This window comes from Filicampus tigris, chromosome 15, assembly GCF_054856515.1.
Source record: "Filicampus tigris isolate MCC_2025a chromosome 15, RoL_Ftig_1.0, whole genome shotgun sequence".
Classification (NCBI taxonomy): domain Eukaryota; kingdom Metazoa; phylum Chordata; class Actinopteri; order Syngnathiformes; family Syngnathidae; genus Filicampus; species Filicampus tigris.
In genome coordinates, this window is record NC_141231.1 from 2095001 (window position 1) to 2117240 (window position 22240).

The following is a 22240-nucleotide window of genomic DNA, read 5'->3' on the forward strand; positions in this document are numbered from 1 at the left end:
ATTTGTGAAACAGCAGAATAGGCTTACCAGGCAGAGATGGCATGACATACACTAGCTGGTGTTTTTCACAGTGTGATTGAATGTGAGGGCAGTGGTGTTTTGCCTTTTCTGAGTCACAAGACTGGCTGGGTCTCAGGTTTCTTAATTGCAATGTTTCGAGCTAGGGATGTCCTGTTTTCGGGGTCAGCTACATTAAAGAAAAAAAAGGTTTGTTGCCCCCTCGTCCTCATTGACTCTCCCGCTCCCATCTGCTCCCGTGAACTTTTCATCCTGTACCATCCCAATCCCGTGATTAAAGTTGAACAGTTGAAGTTTTCAGAAGCTTTCGTTTTCGATGGGGAAAAAAAAAATCTTCGGGGGAGTGTGAATGACAAGGCAAACCGCAGAAAAATATCTCCCGTTTGCAAAATAACTGGGCATGTGTTTACACGACTTGATGTACCCAAAAGTGTGAAGGCAGCTATTACCCACCCAGCACCAGACGTCTTCTGGACGTTGGATTTTGGGCTAAATCTGGTATGTCCGTTTTAGACTTGATTTAGCCCAGAAATAGTCGTTGAAAATTGGGCTGTGTTTGGGTCATCCAAACTTAGTCCAAAAATAGTAGTTGAAAACTGGGTTGTTATAGCCGCTCCAACATAGTCCAAATTTATCCCAAAAATAGTCGTTGAAAACTGGGTTGTGTTAAAGCCCGTTCAATGTGGTCCACATTTAGCCCAAAAAGACTGGTTGATAATTGTGTTGTGTTTAGCCCATCCAATGTGGTCCAAATTTAGTCCAAAATTAGTCGTTGAAAACTGGGTTGTGTTATAGCCCGTCCAATGTGGTCCAAATTTAGTCCAAAAATAGTTGTTGATAATTGGGTTTTGTTTATCCCTTCATTGTGGTCCAAATTTAGCCCAAAAACAGTCATTGAAAACTGGCTATTGTTGTAGCCCATCCAACATGGTACAAATTTAGCCCAAAAATAGTCGTTTGAATTTGGGTTGTGTTTTGCCATCTTTGTTGTTGTATTATTGTTTTGTTTTTTTATATGTAAAGTTCTTTGTTACATTTGCAGCTGTTGTGAAATGCGCTATATAAATAAAGTTAAATTGCTTTTAATTTTGCATGATGTTAACAAACTATTGTCTCGAAAATGTAATTTTTCTTTGCTATCGTAATTTTAATTTATTATGGATATTTAAAATATATGTCACTCGTGCGCACCATTTTGAATGGGGATGGACTTCCTGGCTGGCAGCCAATCAGAGTGATTGTCACTGACACACTCTGCAGACTGACGTTGGTGTTTTATACATTCAATTATTATATTAAAAATATTAAAAAGTATCATGACACAAAATATATGAATTTGCCACAATTCTAAACACATGCATTCTACTTTATGAAACCATGACTGAGCACCGCACAACAAACAATGACCTCCCTGCCATGTTAACATACGCATTTCACCGAGTAGGTTGAGATTGGTTGCCTCGTGACCATGTAACACGCATGAGGACCGATGAGTGGGCCGGACTAAAATCCACTTCCACCGTTACTTAATCAAGCCCTTTTTTTCCCCCAAAATGTGTCACACCCTCGCCGTTGCCCCCAAAAATGGCTCCAGTCCATTTCTTGCTGGGACGGACTGCCCAGCTCTGTTTTTCAATTTTCAACCAAATTTAGACTGTAAAAGGATGTCTTTTCAACGACATGAAAATTATGTCTTTTCACCTTTCACTTTTCAACCAAGTTCGGAAGTTTTTTCAACGGACACAAGTGATGTCTATTCTACGTCTATTCAACCAATTTTTGCTGGGTGGGATAGTCATGAGAACTAATGTGAAATGCATGATACATACACCATTGACACTTCCAATGAGGCCTGCATAATATATAGAAAAAATATCCGTATCGCAATGACGTACAATAAAAAACCTAATATCTTTAGGTACGTATCCATATCGCTATATTCAACAACCATATCACAGCCCTACTTCATACGTACATCACAGTAATATACTTCAATTCGATGCAGAGACAGGTTCACACGTGATCGGAGCTCAAGTCCCAGACGGGTTGTGAGGAACCCACCGGGGCTGCTGCACTTCCCGCCTCCTAGGGTAGCACAACCAGTTTTTAGGTTCAGGGGTTAATTCCTTTTTTACGCAGGGGTAGATAGGTACGTATGTTGTTGGGAGTTCTCTGTTGACTGTCAAAATGAATGGCTCAAAATCACAGTTATCATTTCTATTTCAGAAGCTGGAAGCCATTTGGTGATAACACCGCAGTCTCCAGTGCTCCAGATGGGGACTAACTTCACAGCTACATGTGTGATCATTAACACAACTGAAGCCACAGCAGACGACCTGTACTGGAATCTTTCCCAGATCATTATCCCTAGCAATCAGTACACTAAGATCAACGAGTCAGCACTTAGTGTGACTATTCCTGTTGACAATGAAGACTCAGAGTGGTTATTTTGTCACTGCAAGATAAAGTCCGCCTATGTTTTCAACAACAGGGGCAAATTCATTAATGGGATCCGCCTAACAAAAGCCTGTAAGTTTTTTTTAACTCATATACAGTATATTATAAAGTGGTGACATCAAATTCTACCTGTACTAATCTCTCACGGTTGCTCGCTGAAGATTACCTCGATGCAGATGCGTAATGATTGCTCCCCAAGGCCTCTGGATCAACCTGTTGTCTGACTAGAAATTGGCCTCTGATTAAAGTTCCCCGAACAACTATGGTTGATGATGATTTTTTTGGATAATCAAACACAGTATTGAATTGGAGAATCTCTCTGAATTTTATGAAAGAATGCCAAGATGCCTTGTGCAGAATAATTCTGCTTGAAGTTGCCAAGTACTGCACTTATTTTGTTGCATTTTCTTCAACATGGCCGTTATCAGCCATTCCGCACAACCGGCAGAATTCTTATTGATAAATTCACTCATCTTTTCTTTCCCTACTACTCAGAACCACACGTAGTTCCATACACTTTTGTATATTGTGACTGCACCATAGAATTTTCTTGTATTACCTTGAATTGACTTTCTGGGTCCTTTTTCCAATGATTAATACTTGGGATGCACCGAAAATTCAGCCACCGAAAATGTTCGGCCGAGCAGTGCCCCAAAGTGCATTTTCACTTTCGTATTTGGGGTAGAAAAAAAATAATAATGGCAATTCCATTTCACATTGACGTAAAAATCAGATATGATGACGCATTGGGCAAAAGAAAAAAAATCGGAATTGTCCTGCAATAGGGACCATAGCCTTTCCAAAAAAAAAAAAATCAAGTTACAGTATTAGAATTTCTTTCAGAGTATTGGTTTTCATTATTGGTTTCCTTTTTTTCAGTTTTCGGTTTCAGCCAAGAATTTTCATTTTGGTGTATCCCAAATTAATACTCTTATCACCCCAACAAAGGTCAAAACATCAGTTAAATCTGTGGCAGAATCGTAATTTTATGCGTACAGTGGATCAAGACACTTCGGGCAAGCTGAGGTCAAGGGTCACATACAAAATAGAACATTTTTTACTTGATTTCCAGTTTAAGTTCTCTTTGAAGTATACGTCATTGGTCTATTTTTCACTTTTCATCAGGATAAAGAGACTTCTTTTCCGTCCTCCCTTTTTCGTTTTCACTTGGGAAACTAATCCTACTGATTTAAAAATTCAGTGGTGGGGATTTTACATTTTACTCGTCCGTCAGCGGCCAGGGTACCCGTCCGTCATTTGTCAGTGCGTCATTTTTCTGACAATCTGACTTGTAATCGTCAGTCTGTCAGTCAGTCTGTCATTTAGGTCCGTCAGTTAGTCCGTCAGAGGTCCGTTGGACAGTCAGTCGGTCCCCCCAAAAAACGTCCAAAAAACAGGCATCCGCCAGTGACGGATCAACGGTCTGTAAGTGACAGTCCGTCAGTTAGTTAGCTAGCTAGTTAGTTAGTGACGATTACACTGACTGATGAAAACCCACTTCCGTCATTCATCATTCTGTCATTTTTAAAAGGGGCCCCGTCATTCGTCAGTCTTCAGTAAAACGGGCGTCTGTCAGTGACGGGCTGACGGGCCGTTCTGTCAGTCTGACGGAATGCCCACCTTTGCTAAAATTAATATCAATGATCTAAACAGATAGGAAACAACACAAGCAAAAATGTACCTTGTAAACAAAAATTTGAATGTTATGTGACAAGTGTAGTACCAGTCAAAAACTATATGTCCCTTTCAAGCGCGTTGTCAACCACAGATCTGCTGTTTAAATTTTAAGGTTTTGAAGCTCTTGAACTAATATTCATTTAAGCCTTTCGATTTGAAAAGATGTCCTAGGGCCAAGTTAGCTAAGGTAACATCAGGGCATACAGTATTTCTTGTTACCGCAATGCCAGTCACAAATTTCAACTACTCGTCAGACTTTCATGTAGTATTAAATGTCCTATTATGATGTACACGACCTGTATATCAGAACCACAGTGTTCATTTTCAGAGTTTCACAATGTCTGAATTCCTGAAATATAGCCTTTTACCTTTGACTTGTTTTTTTTTCTATGCCACCATTAGATCTTCCAGAGAAACCCAAGAATCTGACCTGTATTGCACTTCAGGAGGTATATTATATGTCAAAATACTTCAAGTGCTCATGGGAACCAACAAAACACCACACCAAGGAAATGCCAACAACATATACGTTACATGTTGAAGTCATCCAGTGAGTATAATTCATCCCATCTGAATGTGTTCTGAATTTGATACACTGCAGAGAGGAGTGTTGTTAACCACCCTGCCAAATTTGAATGATTAAGAAAATAGTCACGTATATAAATGTAAATTGAGGCTTCAAAATCGTAAAATATCAAGCTGTTCTCTCCTCTTTTAGACGCTGTGTATGCATTCGCTGAATGCACTGAAAACACACTCCTTTCAATTGTCACTCAAATGTCACACTTTCTTACGTCCCGACACGGTTGAGTTGTGAAAATATTTGCGCTTAATGCCTCCGGTGGCTGGAATACATACCACTGTGTCACTTACCGCCGGTACATTTATATATGATTACTTATGCAAATATGAAGTAAACAGGTATGAAGCCTAAACATTGGATATTGTCATCTTTGGTAGTTGTTGAAGACATCTTTTTTCAAGTTCCTACGGGTGCTCTGTAACAGTCGACTGATATAGGATTCCGCTATTTACCCGTGTCGGAAGAAAGTTCTTTCATCTGTTTTGACGAATGCAGAGGTTGTTTGCGCATATACCGCATTTGCGTATTTGCACATTTTCAGAAATTATCTACTCACCCCTATCTCTAAGGGACAGCCATTAGGGATGAACAATTAAACAGCAACCTCCACCCACCCCTGGTTAAGATGTTTTCTTTAGATTCTATTAAATTTTTTTCTAGTTTATTATTAGTTGTTAGCGTATTGTCTGCAGTGCATTATCAATAAGGAAGTAACAATTGCGCAGACTATCAACATCTGAAATGAGGGCGTTGAGTACTTATATAGTGGCAGAGTGGTGACTCATGCTGTTCTTTGATTGTGTCAATCAATTGCGCTTCCGTTTAAGCCCTGCCCAAAAATCCGGATTGAGAGGGTGAAAAATATTTTTACCTTGTATCTCAGCAATTCTGTAGTACATTATGAGAGTTCGCATTGTAAATTACAAGATATTGTTAAAAAAAAAAAAAAAAAAGATCTACTGGTAATCAAAAACATTTAAAACATTGGCAGCAGATTTAATGACTTTTATATTGACTTGATATTTTAAGGCTGGAACTTGCATGTGTGTATGCGTGTGTGCATTTTCAGGACCAATCAGGCCTACGTTGTGTCAACACAAGAAAACAATGGTACAGTGACCATGGAATCTTTCCCGTTTCATTTGGACATGGACATTTGGGTAGTGGCTCACAATCATCTGGGAACTGTCGAGTCTGAACATCTGAGACAAGAAACTAACTGGTTTGGTAAGGCCTTGAATAATTATGGTCAGCACAGCTCTGCTTTAGCATTAACGATGACTAATGTTTTGGAAAATCTTTATTTGACAATAATCTTGGAACTTTTCTGACACTCCTCGTACAATGCATCCGCAAATTATACAGTGCTTCACTTTTCCCCCATTTTGTTTTGGAACAGACTTACTCCAAAATGGATTACATTTATTATGAAATCATACAACTCATTATTACAATATGATTTTTTTTAATCCACTTTTACTGAAAATAATAAAAAATACCACCTGTCCACCTGTGGTAAATTCAGTTGATTTGACATGCTTTAGAAAGACACACATGTGTATACAGTAAAAGGCCCCACAGTTGAAGCATGAAGTCAACGGAATTGTCCGTAGACCTTCAAGACAGGATCGTCTCAAGGCAGAGATATGTGGATAGGTACAAAAACAAACTGCGGTTGGACTGGACCATTGGGCACAGTGGCCTCCATCAGAATCTTTGCATCTCTAAAACCATCACTTTTTAGGAAACAAAAAAAAAGTCATGTTTGTTGAGCCATTCATATTTAATCGTCAAACAGAACAAGCAGTTTTTAACACTTTCAATTAGTTTGTAAAAATAACAGACCCACATGGGGACTCACTAACAGTATCGATTTGTGAAAAATTATGGATAGACCAAACTTGGACGTGGGAGGTTTCCACCCAACAGTGATGATGTTTAAATGGAAGTTAGATCTGGACCACTAGGACTCTTCCTACAGCTGGCTGTCTTTCTGACGTCACAGACGTGCGGCTTGTTCAGAAATTTGGGAGTAAGTGTTTTCATGCAGGCCAATTGGATTATCAATCGACATGAACCACCCCTCTCGTTCAGAATAAAGTCTTGATCCGAATGGGCTTGATCGGGTTAGAATATTCCAAATGGGATATGTACATGAAGCATTTTTATTCTGATCAGGCTTTTAATCAGAATAAATTATTTTCTTAGCGACCTGTGTACTGATGTAACAGTTAAGATGTAAAGAAAATAGTTTGTAGTATATACTATAAAAGTGCATCTGACAATCATTTACATTTGAGGCTTAGAAGGCATTGTTATTAAGGATGACTGCACTGCGTGATTACTGTTTGTTTTGTTGCAGCTAAAACAAACCCTCCATCAAATGTTGAAGTCTTTTCAGAGAAGACATTTCCAACATCACTTCTCATAAGCTGGAAGCATCCAATTCCTAAACAAAAGATTGCATTGAAATACCAAATCAGGTATTGCCTAAATGGATCAAACAGTTGGATTAGTGTAAGTATGCTTTATTTACAGAGCCAAGAATCATTGTTGGGGATAAATGTAACAAATTGAAAAGTTTAGAGGTTCTAACTTTTTTTTCTTTGTCATTTAGGTACCTGTCGTTGATATTGCCAAAGACACAGAGTACTTTAGACTCCAAAACCTGCAACCAGACACGGTTTATACCACTCAAGTGCGCTGCAAACATGTCGACAAGGAATATGGCTATTGGAGCAATTGGAGTGCCAACGTTACCAAGAAAACACACAAATACAGTGAGTATCATGGGGGCTTGTTTAGGACAGGGGTGCCTATTAAGTAGATCGTGAGCTACCAGTCGCTCGCGAAGGGAGTGTTGGCAGCTCTCATTAACACAAATCACTGCCAGCCCTCCCAGTTTTATTCCAGTGATATAATTTGCTGTAGCTGCTTGTCAACGGCAGTGAATGAGTTTTGAAACAAACGTAAAGTAAACTCGCCTATCATCTGTTTTTGTCATTTGATTGACATACAGGGCATCCGGTCATACGTCTTGTTGTGTGCCTCACCATTGTACTTACTAAGTATATTTTTAAATAAATAAAGTAGGTAGATAATTTGGACTTGGTCATTTAGCTCTCATGCTGAAAAAGTGTGGACACGCCTGGTTTAGAATATTACGAGTTTATCCATTGTTGCCAGTACAGTAGTACTTATGTACGGACAGAAGAACATTATATAAGACTACCGGTACATTTACGAAGAAATTTATTTTCTCCATTAAAGAAAGCAAAACCTATTATTAATTGGTAGCAAGCAAATCTTTCAGTTAATCAAGAATTTTAAAGAGGTCCTGCCGCAACCGTTTGTTTTTTGTTCTCCTTTGGTATAGAACCAACAAGTAAACCGGATTTATGGAAGATAATTACAGAAGGTGAACACATTAATGAGCGTCAAGTGAAGTTCGTTTGTAAGGTAAGTTCCATAATCTCATTCAACTACAACCCAAGTAAACAACCCTGTCATTAAGGTCTTACAGGTATTTAACAGAGGTGGGCCGTCATCCGTCAGCGGCCAGGATACCAATCCGTTATTCATCAGTCCTTCATGTTTTGTGACAAACCGAATTGTAGTCAATTCGTCAGTCAATATGTCAGTTATCCGTCACAAGTCTGTTGGTCCGTCGACGGACGAAAATCCACTTCCACAGGGCGTGGTCTGTCATTTTTAAAAAGCGTCCCGTCAATCGTCAGCAAAACGGGCGTCTGTCAGGTCCGTCAGTCTGACGGAATGCCCGCCTCTCGTATTTAGTGATGAAGTGATGAAGGAAAGTCTTTTAGATTCTGTTTATCGCTGGAAATGTTGGCATTACGTGTTTAAATAAATGAGTGCAAAATGCACGGTTGTAGAAGTTGTTACTAAACCCAAACTGTGTCGTAATTCCCCCAAAGGATATTTTTAAATTGACTTTATGTAGCCCTTTGCAATTCCACCTGGCAGCTTTACCTGAAAAAAAGGTGCACCAAAGTAAATTTGATGCTGTACTTGAACCATTTGTAGTATCGGCATAGTTTTGGTCTCTTTTTGAAGATAACGCTTTGAATTTTTCTCCTCAACTGTCAGAATCGTTTTAAGTGCTAATGGCACTGAATTGTGGAAGTTTGAATACATGGAAGGCCGTGGGTCGTCCGTGGGTCGGCCTTCTTTTATGTATCCAATCAGTGGCTTCTCTCTGCAACAGTTGATAGGATTCTCCTTGAAATTGTTACATACAATCTGTTACTTTGCCATGACAGAATCCTGTGTTTTCAAACGGAAGGATAACGAGCTTCAAGATAAAGATTCAAACCCGAAAAGAAGATTTGATGAATAGAAATATGTCATGGGAAAATATTCCTGTCAGCGGGTCAGAGGCCGACAGCTTCCCTCGCCAGAAATTCACCGTCTTAAAACAGATTACCCTGCCGGACAACATGAGTGCTCGAGTGCATGTCACCGCCATCAATTCTGAGGGGCAGTCTCCTCAGACATCACTCGGTATCCCAGAGAAAGCGCTTGGTAGGTGGCTCTGTTCAATTGAAGTAGAATAAAGGCATCAGAAATAAATATTACAGTCCTGTTCTATATCGTATGAAAATTGTACTTTATATCAAATCCACTTGCATTCATGTTCTGTCCATTGTTAAAGCAATAAGCTCTGAACTGGCAATAGGAAGACTTATTTTATCGTATGCGTTTCAGATCTTGACCCAGTGCAGGGGCTTAAAGTGCACTCACAAGGGGGCCAATTTTTACTAAACTGGAATCCCCCCAACAATACAGATGTGACACAATATGTTGTGGAGTGGGTTAGTGCTAATGATATGGACTGGCAGAGGGAAAACAAAAGCACCCAACAAACTACAATTAAAGGTAACTTCGTTTTTTCCATGATGGGATGACCACTCCTTCTGTGCATTTGTTTGAATGAATATTGCACTTTGATGAATTTGTGAGGGCATTAAAAGAAGCGTGTCAAAATTTCTGCTCAATGTCACCTTGTTCTAATTATTAAAACATGCTTGATCTCTCTTACCCATAGGCAACCTAGAGAAGTTTATTTGCTACAACATATCTGTGTATCCCATATACTCTGGATGGACAGGACAACCAGCAAGAGTTGGAGCTTTTCTTGAGGAACGAGGTAAGGCTGCATGTTCATCATGTCTGAAATGTTGATTAACAATTGCACCAGGCGGTCCATTCCAGTACCGTTAAGATCAGGTTTGCATTTTAACTTGGGATGTGGGATGGCAATGTGTCAGTTATGTGATATTAGTATAGACCATACAAGGGTTAAGGAGGAAGTCAACCCCCAAAAATGATTTGCAATAATATGTTCTGTGCGCCTTCACCAGTCTTAAACATCTCATTTGGATTCATATTGTGTTTGTGGAATATGAGTTAAGCAGGAAAAGCTTCAGAAAACGGGGTAGCCGTGATTGGTTGTTACCTGAGCCTTGAGCAACTGTGATGTCAATTTCAGTTGACAGCAAGTGACAAATGGCAGCCCCCCGTGATGGCTAAAAAGGGTTGTATTTAGCTGTTTATGTCATATTCCACAAACACAATATTAATCAGAATGTCATGTTTAGACTAGTGCATGTGCATTGTAAGGAAAATGTTTGGGTTGACTTCCCCGTTAACTCCTGCACTACAGAACAGTCCACTAGCACTGCACCACCCTGGCATTCCAGTTAATATGCATATGCACGCAGTCATTGTCGGCAACCTTATTCATGTTAGATTTTTAAACATTGTCCACAAAGGAGCAGCATACAGAGGAGTACAATACGTTCTTAGCAAGTTTATCTTGACATTATCTGTTATGGAGGGTATTAGAAGCATTTGAAGTGCTCATTCCGTATTTGTATTTTTTTTTTATATAGAAAATGCCAACCTTGTTACATTGTTAATTTTGGCTTAACAAAAACTATGTGTGTATGCACAGTTTTGCACACCTACACTGTTTGGGCCACTCTAAACGGACCAGGTTTCGTTTCACACGCTTGTCCGGACTTTTTATGTAGGTGTGAATACACACAAATGAATCGTTTGCAACTCTAATAACAGCGCAAATATGCAGAGCAGGAATGCAGCATGTACTGTCGTAATTCCATGTTTTCCTCCATTTCTTCTGTACACTGCATGCCACCCTCATCATTTCTGTCCAATGGGAGAACCGAGCGTTACACGTGTCAATGTGTTTACAGAATATAGTTCCCTTGCAAAAAGTAGTGTATGAATGCGAACTACACCAAACGAAACCACACCAAACAAGCGGACCGAGGCGCTTTTCTGTTGTGAATACACCCTACTATATATAATTCTTAAATTGAAATCCTTAAAAAAAAGTTTAAAAAAAAAGGTTGTTGAATGGTAGAAAATAAAATGAAAGTTAATTTTACCTGCTTCCCCACAGAGAAACGTTGTTTTATGTGCCTGATATGTGTCTTACTTTTACTCATACATAAACCATTTGAATGATTTTGGTTATATTTTCTTGATGATCTATTCTTTTTTAAAAAAATTTATTTATTTTTTTTTTTTCCAGCTCCTTTGGTGGGCCCCTCTGTGCGACTGAATGGTAAACAAGGACGAAATGAAGCAGAGCTTGTGTGGAATGAAATTCCCCAACAACAACGACAAGGCTTCATCACAAACTACACAATTTTCTACTCAAGTGGGATTGAACACTGTATGTATCTTTAGTGGCTTCCAGAAGTAGGCTTCAGTTTTGCACATTTCTTTGCAATATTCCCCTCCTTTATTTTTGCTGTAGACCGAAACGTTTTGGGTTGGAAATTAAAAGAATGACATGAGAAACCAGCTTGAAATAAGATGATTTGCTTGGACAATGTTTATATTTTAGTGCTATTGAAACATAGAAGACATAATATAAGATTCTATCCGATAAGTGGAAGAAGTTTAACTAATGACGGTGACGCAATTAATGAAATGCACAAAGTTTGATATTCATCTAATTTTTGTATGCACCGAACTGAAGCACTCAGTGCAAGGTTGGTACTTAATTTTGATCAGCGGAGAACAATTTATAACTTGTTCGTGCATAGGCTGGAAATATCTCATTCGAAACTATCAGAGGTGGCCCTAAACGAATAATTCACAATCACGATTATTTTGGTAATAATTGAAATCACGATCATTCAAACGTTTATTTATTTTTTGCTACAAAACAAGAACAGATTTAAACATGTAAAAAATATTAAGACAACATTCTTTGAAACGCTATAATTTAAGTTCGTTTTGTACCCAACAACATTTATTTATTTATTTTTATTTAAAGTGCAAATGTATAAATTAAAGTATGGTTTCCTTGTATAAACAAACGAGTTAACTTGTTATGCACTTATACATTGCCAGAGTGGTAAACTGCTTGGAGTAAAATGCCAATTTTGACAGAATAACAGACATGCTATTCAGCTATACATTTAGACCTTTGTCTGGAGCCTTTTTTGTTTTGTTTTTAAAGTAATATTTACACATAGTCAACAAAGTTAAAGTAATTTGCTTCTGATAAATTATCGATTTAATATGCTGATTGTAAAATGTAAAATGTAACCAAATAAGCGATTTCGACTTGCCATGCTTGTTTACAAGTCGTTCCTGTGGCGGGTCTTGCCGGCTAGCCGGACGCGGCGGAGTAACTTGTGTGCGCATGCCTCAAAACAACTCAAAATTAGTATTAATATTCGTTATTTTATGATTATGCCAATTTTGTAATCGTGGAGTGTAATAATCGAAATCATAATTGAATTTCGTAATTGAATTTCGATTAATTGCACAGCCCTAATTCACATACTCCTTAAAAGCGGTTTATAATTGAGGATAAAAAGTCAGTAAAAGAGTACTGGATCAGATGAATCTTTAAAAGTATTCCAAAAAGCACAAAAACAAGCCTGAATGTTTTTTTTATGAAACAGGATCAGGCTTTACCAAGGATGTGCTCATGTTCCCCAACAGATAAGCTCTACGCTGGCTTGTATGGCTTCTCCTGGCAGGGCCTCATTAACCGTCATTAAAGATGTAACATGTGATGGCAGCAGCAGCAAAATGAAGACAATTCAAAAGAATCATGCTCTCGGGATGTCATGCTATTGCCGTCACCTAATCTGTTAAAATAAATAATTAAGTAAATGCAACCAAATTCATTCGGGGCAGGGAGCAAGGTATCTTCCATCATGCAAAAAAAAAAAAAGTTCATTAAGGACAAGGAGATGAAGGGCTTCCCAAAAGCAGAATAAAACCCCACTATCAATAAATTAACCCTAACAACAGCACCGCTAATCCACCAGATGGTGCCAAAGTCAACTTTTATTGCTTTGGCTTTAGCCCAAAAACACTAAAGAAAAAAATTTTCAGGGAATAGCAGAGGATAGGTGTCCCAAAAAATCAGCAAACTTGTGGATGCCGAACTGTGAATTTGTGGGGTTTCACTATATGCACAGTAAATTATGCATCACATTCAGTTGTAAATAACTGGGGGGGAGGGATTGGGGTGAGCTGAAATGTTGATCTCGTCTCATATTCTTCTTTTGATGCCAAACCCACGTTTTCAGTCCATCAATTCTTTAGTAGGGGAGTGTACAAGTCATTTTGTTGTATTAAAAACTGCCCACAAATCTGTTTTCCCTTATTAGCAGCAATCACCGTACCAGCTACCGTCACCTCATATGTCCTGACTTCACTGTCAGCCAACACCAAGTATGATGCCTGGATCAGGGCATCCACCAATGGAGGCTCAACGGATGGCACAAATCATTCATTTACCACCCTGAAATATGGTGAGTGGGATCATTTGTTGCACAAACATTTTAGAGGCGCTTCAGCTCATTCATTTGCTTGTGAAGCGGGAGTGTCTTGAAACTCCTTTTCAAATTAGTTGTGCCACCCAGTGGACATAAATGGAAATGCAGTGGGGCTCAGCACTCAATACAAATAAACCAAGCAAGCACGTTTTTCATAGGTCAAGTATGATGAGCGACAATATGTAAGATTTAAATGGAATTCATAAGAGGTCAAGCGTGTGAATGTGATTATTTTGTCTCTAGATTAACATAGGTGGTGAGGTTGTGGGCAACCCTGAAAATCTTTATGTGGCAGTAGAGACTGACACAGTCTATATTGTTCTATAGTCAGTCCATGTCCTTTTGTAATTTGAGCTCAACGTTTACCTTTAAAAAAAAGACCTCAAGAGCTCTATGTTCGTGCATCAATTTGTGCACCTTTCTGCACTGCCAATTTGAAATAATGTCTTTTTTTTTTAATTAAGGGATAGAAATTAACCCCCCCAAAAGTTTGATTAATCGAAAAAATAATTGACGGATTAATCAATTAAAATTATTTTTAGTTGCAAACTTGCAGCCCTACATTTCATTTGTTTCATTTTTTTGTCAGTGTTGACGCTGTCGCTTTGGCTAATCTAAACTCTGTGACTAACGTCACTGTTTGCGGAACTCTTGGTGTTGGTGGAGCAGAAAAAATGATTAAATAAACCATAATAAATCGTAAATGTCAGTTGTTACTAGTAGTTAATGCTTGGGGAACTGTAAAAAAAAAAGTCAAGATCACACTCGATGTTGTGATGTCTTCACGGTTGTATTTATCTTTGACCTACAACCAAATCGCAGCCATGATGATGTACAGTATAGTACAACATGACCTTGAGTGTGATATTGCTTAATTAATTACAGGTACTGAATCCTTGTCCAGCTATTTATGCCAATCATATGTATTTATGCCATTCATATGTATTCATATATATATATATATATATATATATATATATATATATATATATATATATATATATATATATATATATATATATATATATATATATATATATATATATATATATATATCATACAACAGAATAAGTCATGGCTTCCTGCGAATTAAAAAGGCCTACATTTCACACTGGGTAAATAAATTTGTAAATAAAGAGTAAATTCAGATGAGATCGCTATTTCAGTATTGATGTTTTTGTGTGACGTTTTCATTTGGTGTGTTGAGAGATTTTTCTAATGTAAAATAGGTACCTTGTCTTACTCTAAAGCACCTTTGTATGCGATAGTCCAGTCAAATTATTTCTCATTTTAGATTAAATTAATTTTCATTGTCAGCATTTCTAGAAAAAAAAACATTTTTTTTACCGGTAATAAAAAAAAAAAAAAAAGGTAATTTGTAAACTTGAGGTTTATGTGTTGAATTGTTTTAAAAATTAATGCATTCAGACCAGTGATGTTAGGTTAGAAGGCAACCTAAAAGATAGGATGTTTCATTTTGTATCGCTATATTTTAAATATATACACCATATTTCTTTTCTAACACACAGTAGCTGACAATGGCAGTGGCTCATTGAATATTGAATCTGTGGTAGAATGGTCCTGAAATTGTTTGTTTCCCACAGCACCAGGGCAGATCGAGATGATTGTGGTTGGAGTTAGTCTTGGCGTTCTCTTTGTGGTTCTCTTCAGCATGTTGCTGTGCATCTACAAAAAAGACGTGTAAGTAGAGAAGGATTGTTTGCATGTCTTGAGGAAGGAGTTCTGCCTCTTAGTGATGACATCTAAAAATAGACTTTTTATCCAATACTGTCTTAGACACTACAGCTAGAGCTTTACAAAACTGTCTGATAACCAGAAAGCTTCAAACCTCTTTGCTACTATTAGGGGTGTAACGGTGTACGTGGGTGTATTAATACGTTTCGGTATGGCATGTTCGGTTCGGTCCACCTTGCGTACCTTTTCTGAACAGTTTTTATTATTAGCGCGAGCTTACGCACGGGCCCTATTGACTGCGGGAGAGGAGGGTGGCGGCACAAAAGAGCAGCCAGTACGCCAGAAGCCGTGATAATTCCTAAATGCAGGGATAAATGGCATTATTATGGCATACGCAAACAAGCCAGCTCGATATTATAGCGTCTTCCAGAGGAACACGCCGTCAGACGTAGTTTAATTATCACGTTTTTATTAATCCAAGTACAACTGCTCGCGCTCTTCTTTCTCCGCTGCTCCTCTCGCTCGCCGTACGATGCATTCATGAACCTCGGAAACATCACAGTTCAGTAACACACAAATCCGACCACAACACAGGTAACCCAATTCATTACAATATGCTGTTGAACATTCAAAGATTTCCATACCTAAAAAGTGTATATCATTTCATAAAGACTTTTAAAAAATGTTTCATTATAAAAAGAGTTTTAATATAGTTGGCAATAATTGTAACTGTTATTGTATGTATTTTTTTTATCACAAAAAGTGTATACATGTACTGTAATGACAACTTGTCTTTAATTTGAATACTTAGGTGTGTCATCGGCTTTTGCTGCTGAGTTTGAAAGATTTCAGTGTCTTAATAATTTACTAAATTAAGAGATCTCTATTGTTAGTGTATTTTTTATTCTGGTGTAATTTCTTAGAATATCACCCGAATGGTTTGCTTTTGTTTTTTCTAAAAAAAAAAAAATGCACCGTTTACTTGTCATCTTTTCAAAATAAAAATATTAAAACATTTTTTTTTTAATCTGTTTTTTGTACCGAAAATATACCCAACCGAAGTTTCCAAAAAACAGAACCGAACCGAAATGTGATTTAGCGTACCGTTACACCCCTAGCTACTTTGCATTGTAACCAACAGTGATGCCAATTCCTTTGTTTTTGCTTTCTGCATCTGATACACAGTTTAGAAGATCGCATTGTACGTAATGAAAAGATGTCATTTTAAGGAAGCAAAATAATTTGAACACATAAATTTGAGGTAGATTAAACTGAAATGAGATTTAATATTCAGATGAGTATTGAATGTTCACTTGCTGAAATTTTGATCTCTTCTTTTGATGTCAAACACTAATGTAGTCAGTCTTCATCAAAAATAAAGTAGGGTAGGTGTATGCACCATGAGTTAGTGGGTACGCGATGGTGGGCTGTCAATAAAAAAAATGTGAACTATGACTCACTACTATGTGCAGCTTTTCATCCCTTTTATGAATGCAGCTAATTTTTAGTCATCTGTTTCCTCCCACACAGGATCAGGAAGAATTTATGGCCTTGGATCCCAAACCCCAGAAAGAGCACCATTGGAGACTGGTCCCCTGATTATCCTTTGAAAGTAAGGACTGTCATTAAAATAATCGGTACAATCCAGTGTCCGTTGCCATTATAAAAACGTAAACTATGCAGGCATTGTTTTAAAGGTGAAGTCAACCCCAAAAATTGACAAAATGGCCGCCCCCTGAGATGGCCAAAAACGGGTGGATTTCTACTACCGAACTCATATTCCACGAACACAATACACAATCAGAATGCTGTGTTTAGACTAGTGTGGCTGCATAGAACATTTTATTATACAGAAAATGTTTGGGTTGACTTCCGCTTTGAGTAACATTGTTTACATTACATTAGCATCGTAAAATTTTGTCATGCCAATCATGCATGCATACAAATATGTATAATGTTCACAGCTCAAATATTACTGCTTCGAAACAATAAACCACACTAAACATTCTAGTTCTATTGAAGATGTTGTGCTGTAGATGTGCCACAAGCATTAAAATATTTTTAATTAATGTCGTAAATAAATATGAAAGTTAACATACGACATTAACATTCAACCTACCACGGCAACTGATAACCTATTATTAAATTGGCTTATTACTCCCTTTGGTCATATGAAATGCGCAATCGTCCCTCGCTGTATCTGGGTTCATTTATTGCTGGTTCTGTGCATCACTGATTTAAAAAAAAAAAAAAAACAACTAATAATATTATTAGCGGCACGGTGGTCGACTGGTTAGCACGTCCGCCTCACAGTTCAGAGGTCGTGGGTTCGATCCCGGCTCCGGCCTCCCTGTGTGGGGTTTGCATGTTCTCCCCGTGCCTGCGTGGGTTTTCTCCGGGTACTCTGGTTTCCTCCCACATTCCAAAAACATGCATGGTAGATTGATTGGACTCTCTAAATTGCCCCTAGGTGTGATTGTGAGAGCGGATGTTTGTCTTTGTGTGCCCTGCTATTGGCTGGCAACCGATTCAGGGTGTCCCCCGCCCACTGCCCGAAGACTGCTGGGATAGGCTCCAGCACGCCCGCGACCCTTGTGAGGATAAGCGGTATAGATAATGGATGGATAATATTATTGTTGTACAGTACAGTACTTGGTACCCAACTGCATATCTCCGGTAAAGTAAACATCACTCGGGAGTGACATCGTCTCTTCTGCGCAAGCGGGCCACCTTGGTGACGCATGTGTTCATACAGCAGACAAGTCTGAGGTCGCATTTATAATGTAATATGAACGGTTACACAAAAAAAAAAAAACAGATTTTTTTTCCCAAAATCCGAATTGAGCATTAAGACCTGCGGTGTCAACCTAGCCATGGTCAATACTTGGTGAATTTCATCTAGTGCGGGGTCATCGGGAATGTTAACGTGCATTATACATTTCACTGAATCCTGCGCTACTGCTGGTTTAAGATTGTCTCTTCATGTTCTTCCACAGCCAGAGGCACCAAAGGAGGACTGTCTGTCTGGCATCAGCGTGCTTGACGTGGACGTAAGTGACGGAAAATCAATGTGTGAGGAAGACAAAACCAGCCTGGCTCTCAAGAAGGACAAGTATCTGTCTGAGGAGCACAGCAGCGGCATCGGAGGCTCCTCCTGCATGTCCTCACCTCGTCAGAGTGTGTCCGACAGCGACGAGGGCGCCGACATCGCTGACACCACAGCCAGCACTGTTCAGTACTCCTCGGTGGTGGCCTCCAATGGTTACAAAGGCCAGACCCCAAGCGCCCAACCTCAGCAGCTCATTTTCTCCCGTTCCGAGTCCACGCAGCCGCTTCTGGACTCTGAGGAGAACGCCGACCTCTCGGCGCAGGAGGGCAGCAGAGCTTCCCAACCGTTCTCACGACTGCCTTGCTTCACGCACTCTGCATGGAACCAAGACAATGGCAGCTTTCCTGAGGTGGAGCCACGGGAGGTGCTGTTGCCGCTGGACACGTGTCCCTCGGGAGAAGCCAATGAGCAGAAAACACTTTCAGACGGCCAATCTCTCTCCAGCTACATGCCTCAGCTTGGTGGCTATAGGCCACAGTGAGAACACTTACAGGACAAGCTTGTGGTCTGGAGATTACCTGACAAATAATGTTTTAATGTTGCATGTTCATTTCAAGTCTTTGGTGATCCCAAAAAATACTTGTAGTTCTGTTTGCGCTTAACCAAGCAGAACAAAAGGTTTCCAAAAAAATAATGGGAACGCGTATATGCCAGTTAAAAATCCTCTGAAGATGTTGTTGAATCGAGAACAACGTTTTTGTCGGAATGATCACTGGAACACAAGTCGTAACGCCACTAAGGACTGGATTCACTGAATCATACACAAATCACTCAATATCTAAAGTCCCTATCCCACTGAGCAATTGCGAGTGTTTTTGAAGGCAGCGGATGTTGCGCTGGCGTCGGAGTTCGTTCAATGTCGCAAAACGTTCGGCAACAGTTTTAGTGATTTTTCTCGGCGCGAGGACATTTTGAACATGTTCAATATTTCCTCGTGACAAGAAAAGTACAAGCGAACGTCTGACGACCACTTTGTAAACATTTGCGACCTTGAATGAACCCTTACGTTGAACGCACATTTTCTTTACCTTCATCGTCAGTCGGAAATGTTTGCGCCTCAGTGGGATCGGGGCTTAAAGCGGAAGTCAACCCAAACATATGTTTTTCAAGAATATGTTCCCAGCAGGCCCACTAGTTGAAACACGGCATTCTGATTCATTTTGTGTTTGTGGAATATAAGTTAAGCAGCAAAATGCACTCGTTCAGCTCAGATTCAGAGAACAGGTCAGCCGTGATTGGTCGTTGTGAGGAGTTGTGATGTCATTTTCAGTCAACAGAAGACAAAATGGCCGCCCCCAGAGATGGCTAAAAACGAGTGCATTTTGCTGCTTAACTTATATTCCACAAACGCAAAATGAATCAGAATGCTGTGTTTCAACTAGTGGGCCTGCTGGGAACTTATTCTTGAAAAAAATATGTTTGGGTTTGACTTCTGCTGTCTGTCTAGTAGTAAAGATGTATGCATGCATGTTGCTACTTGCTGTACTTTATACAGTGGAATCTCGATTCAGCGGACTAAGGAGTCGTCCGTTAGAGCCAATTGTCCATTGCACCCAAGCACTTTTTTTTCGTGGCCTTATAACCACCCAATACAGTACAAAATTGTTTAGTCCTTTTTTCATAGCCTAAAAATACCCACCACGGTACAAAATGATTGTAAATTAATGTAAAAAAAAAAAATGCTTGAAACTATATGAAACGTTTTCAAATGTACCTTACCAAACTTACCTTGCTAGTGCTTGAAGGGAGGCTAATGGTGTGCATCTGGTCACAGTCATGAGCCACGATGTGAACATAGCACTTACTTTTTTTCACCTCCATTACGATTAAATGTCATAGATAAAGTCTTTACAAATGTACCAAAAAAATGTTTGAGATATGTATACACGACTAGAACCTGAGTAACAAAACAGTTATTGCTATGAATACGTAGATGCGACACGCTCCTTATGAGCTGCGTGCCTACAGCGATGCTAAGCTAATGTAATGAGTTCCATTACCCTTGATGGAACAGTCGCTCCTGCTTACATGGCATTGCTTTTGTTGGGAAAATTGTGACCGTCAACATGGCCGCCACATTAGTGTGGCCAATTGCAGCCAGTGAAAGTGGTGGTTTCAGCGGACTGGACACTATTTTCTGTCCAGTTTCTGTCCAAATCGAGGTTCCGCTGTATAATGACTTGGCATGGCCCTGACGAGATGACACATGGTCCACTGGGGGCTTTTTGTCTGGTGTTGCTCCCAGTTACACAAGCTGGTGAAATCGATTCAAAATTGTTATTGGTTCCAGTCAGGGCAAGTCACATTTGGTGACTACTGTATGTTCCCTTTATTTTTTGAGGAGTGTATAATAATCTTGCTTTCTAATGACAGTATTAGTATTTAGTTAATGAATTGCTTTCATTGTACATTTCCATTTCCATGACTTTGCATTAGTCACTGTGCTTCACTTGCTTGACTTCAAGTGCTTGCAGCGTGGGTTCAGTTCCCACTCACTAATGCTGTGAAAGTGAGTGTGAACAGTTGTCTGGCTTTATATCTGCCCTACAACGGACTCGTGACTGATCCAGGGTGTAATGTTCAGTAGACTTTGTATTACAAGTGTACAGAGCTGGGCATTTTACTAAAATTTCTCCGTCACATAGGTGAAATGCCCAGCTCTGCAGGTATACCAGAAATACAATTTTCTAATTTACACCACATATTACATTTCAAAATATCTCTTGAGCATGGCAGAGGTGTGTGGCATTTCAACTAAGCATCTTTGAGATAGTCTGTTTCTTTTGTCATCATGTCATCTTCCAAACCGCTTATCCTGTACAGGGTCGCGGGGAGGCGCTGGAGCCTATCCCAGCTGCCAATGGGCGAAAGGCGGACTACAACCTGAACTGGTCGCCAGCCAGTCGCAGGGCACACACACAGACATTGTCCCTGGGCGGAAACCGATCCGACGGTGCCCGCACACAACTAAGGCGTGTGTACCACAACACCATCGGTGACCTGTTTCTTTTGTGTTCTGTTGTTTTTGTAACATCGGTCGGTCACCGTCTTCTTTGTGAACTCCCTGCGTATCAAGTCACAAGGTCACAACATATTCCTATAGTCAGTGTTCATTTAAATGTGTTTTTGAGTGCCTTTCACAATGAAAATAAAGATGTATCACACTACAGCAGAGGTGGCAGAAGTGCTGACGCTTAACGTAGAAGTGAACGTACCAACGAAAAGTAGATACCCTGAAATAAAAGGTCAAAATGAATTTTTACTCCACAAAAGCTGTTTTGATGATGGGAAAGAATTGCCTGCACACTATAGTTGTCCTCTTATATTTCCTTGCATAGTGCATGTACTGTGCCTTAGGTTGTCCACAAAAAAGGCCACTATAAAATGTGCAGTTTACCTGTATTGTATTGTACTGTACTGATAACCTATGCAAGATTTGTTGCACTTTGTGAGATGAAGGGTGGTCACATATATTGCTGGTTTTGTAACACCCCCAAAACAGTAAAACTGCACAGTTCAGAGTGGGCTTTTATTTACAACCTAAGCCACACCTGTGCAATAATCATGCTGTCTATTCAGCATCTTGATATGCCACACCTGTGAGGTGGATGAATCATTTCAGCAATGAAGTGTTCCCGTACAGATTTGAAAGCAGTATTTAATAGAAAATAGGCCTTCTGTGTACAAACAAAAAGTAGTAAACTCAGCTTGTGAAAATGGGAGATAGAACAAGTGTTACATTGATATTTTTGTTCAGTGCAAGTCCCCATGATCTCAACTCAACATCACACAGATCTGGAGCGGATCGGCAGATATTTGGGACTTATTTTACGTTGACCTTGTCTTTAT

General features: G+C 39.3%; 1 protein-coding gene across 3 annotated transcripts in view; it reads left to right on the forward strand.

Annotated features, from left to right (window-relative positions):
- The window catches only part of il6st (interleukin 6 cytokine family signal transduce), a 31108-nt gene extending 9548 nt beyond the window's left edge, over nt 1–21560 (forward strand). For 2 of the 3 annotated variants that reach the window (XM_086053132.1, XM_086053133.1), the window contains exons 3-16: nt 2245–2547; nt 4555–4702; nt 5805–5962; nt 7098–7252; nt 7353–7515; nt 8112–8194; nt 9016–9277; nt 9461–9631; nt 9801–9902; nt 11313–11456; nt 13420–13563; nt 15192–15288; nt 16813–16894; nt 18279–21560. In XM_086053132.1, the coding sequence (XP_085909258.1) occupies nt 2245–2547; nt 4555–4702; nt 5805–5962; nt 7098–7252; nt 7353–7515; nt 8112–8194; nt 9016–9277; nt 9461–9631; nt 9801–9902; nt 11313–11456; nt 13420–13563; nt 15192–15288; nt 16813–16894; nt 18279–18872 (2606 nt within the window). In that variant the 3' untranslated portion in view covers nt 18873–21560. The remainder of the gene's footprint in view (nt 1–2244; nt 2548–4554; nt 4703–5804; nt 5963–7097; nt 7253–7352; nt 7516–8111; nt 8195–9015; nt 9278–9460; nt 9632–9800; nt 9903–11312; nt 11457–13419; nt 13564–15191; nt 15289–16812; nt 16895–18278) is intronic. The other variant, XM_086053134.1, reaches the window with a different exon arrangement.
- The last annotated feature ends 680 nt before the right edge of the window (nt 21561–22240 follow it).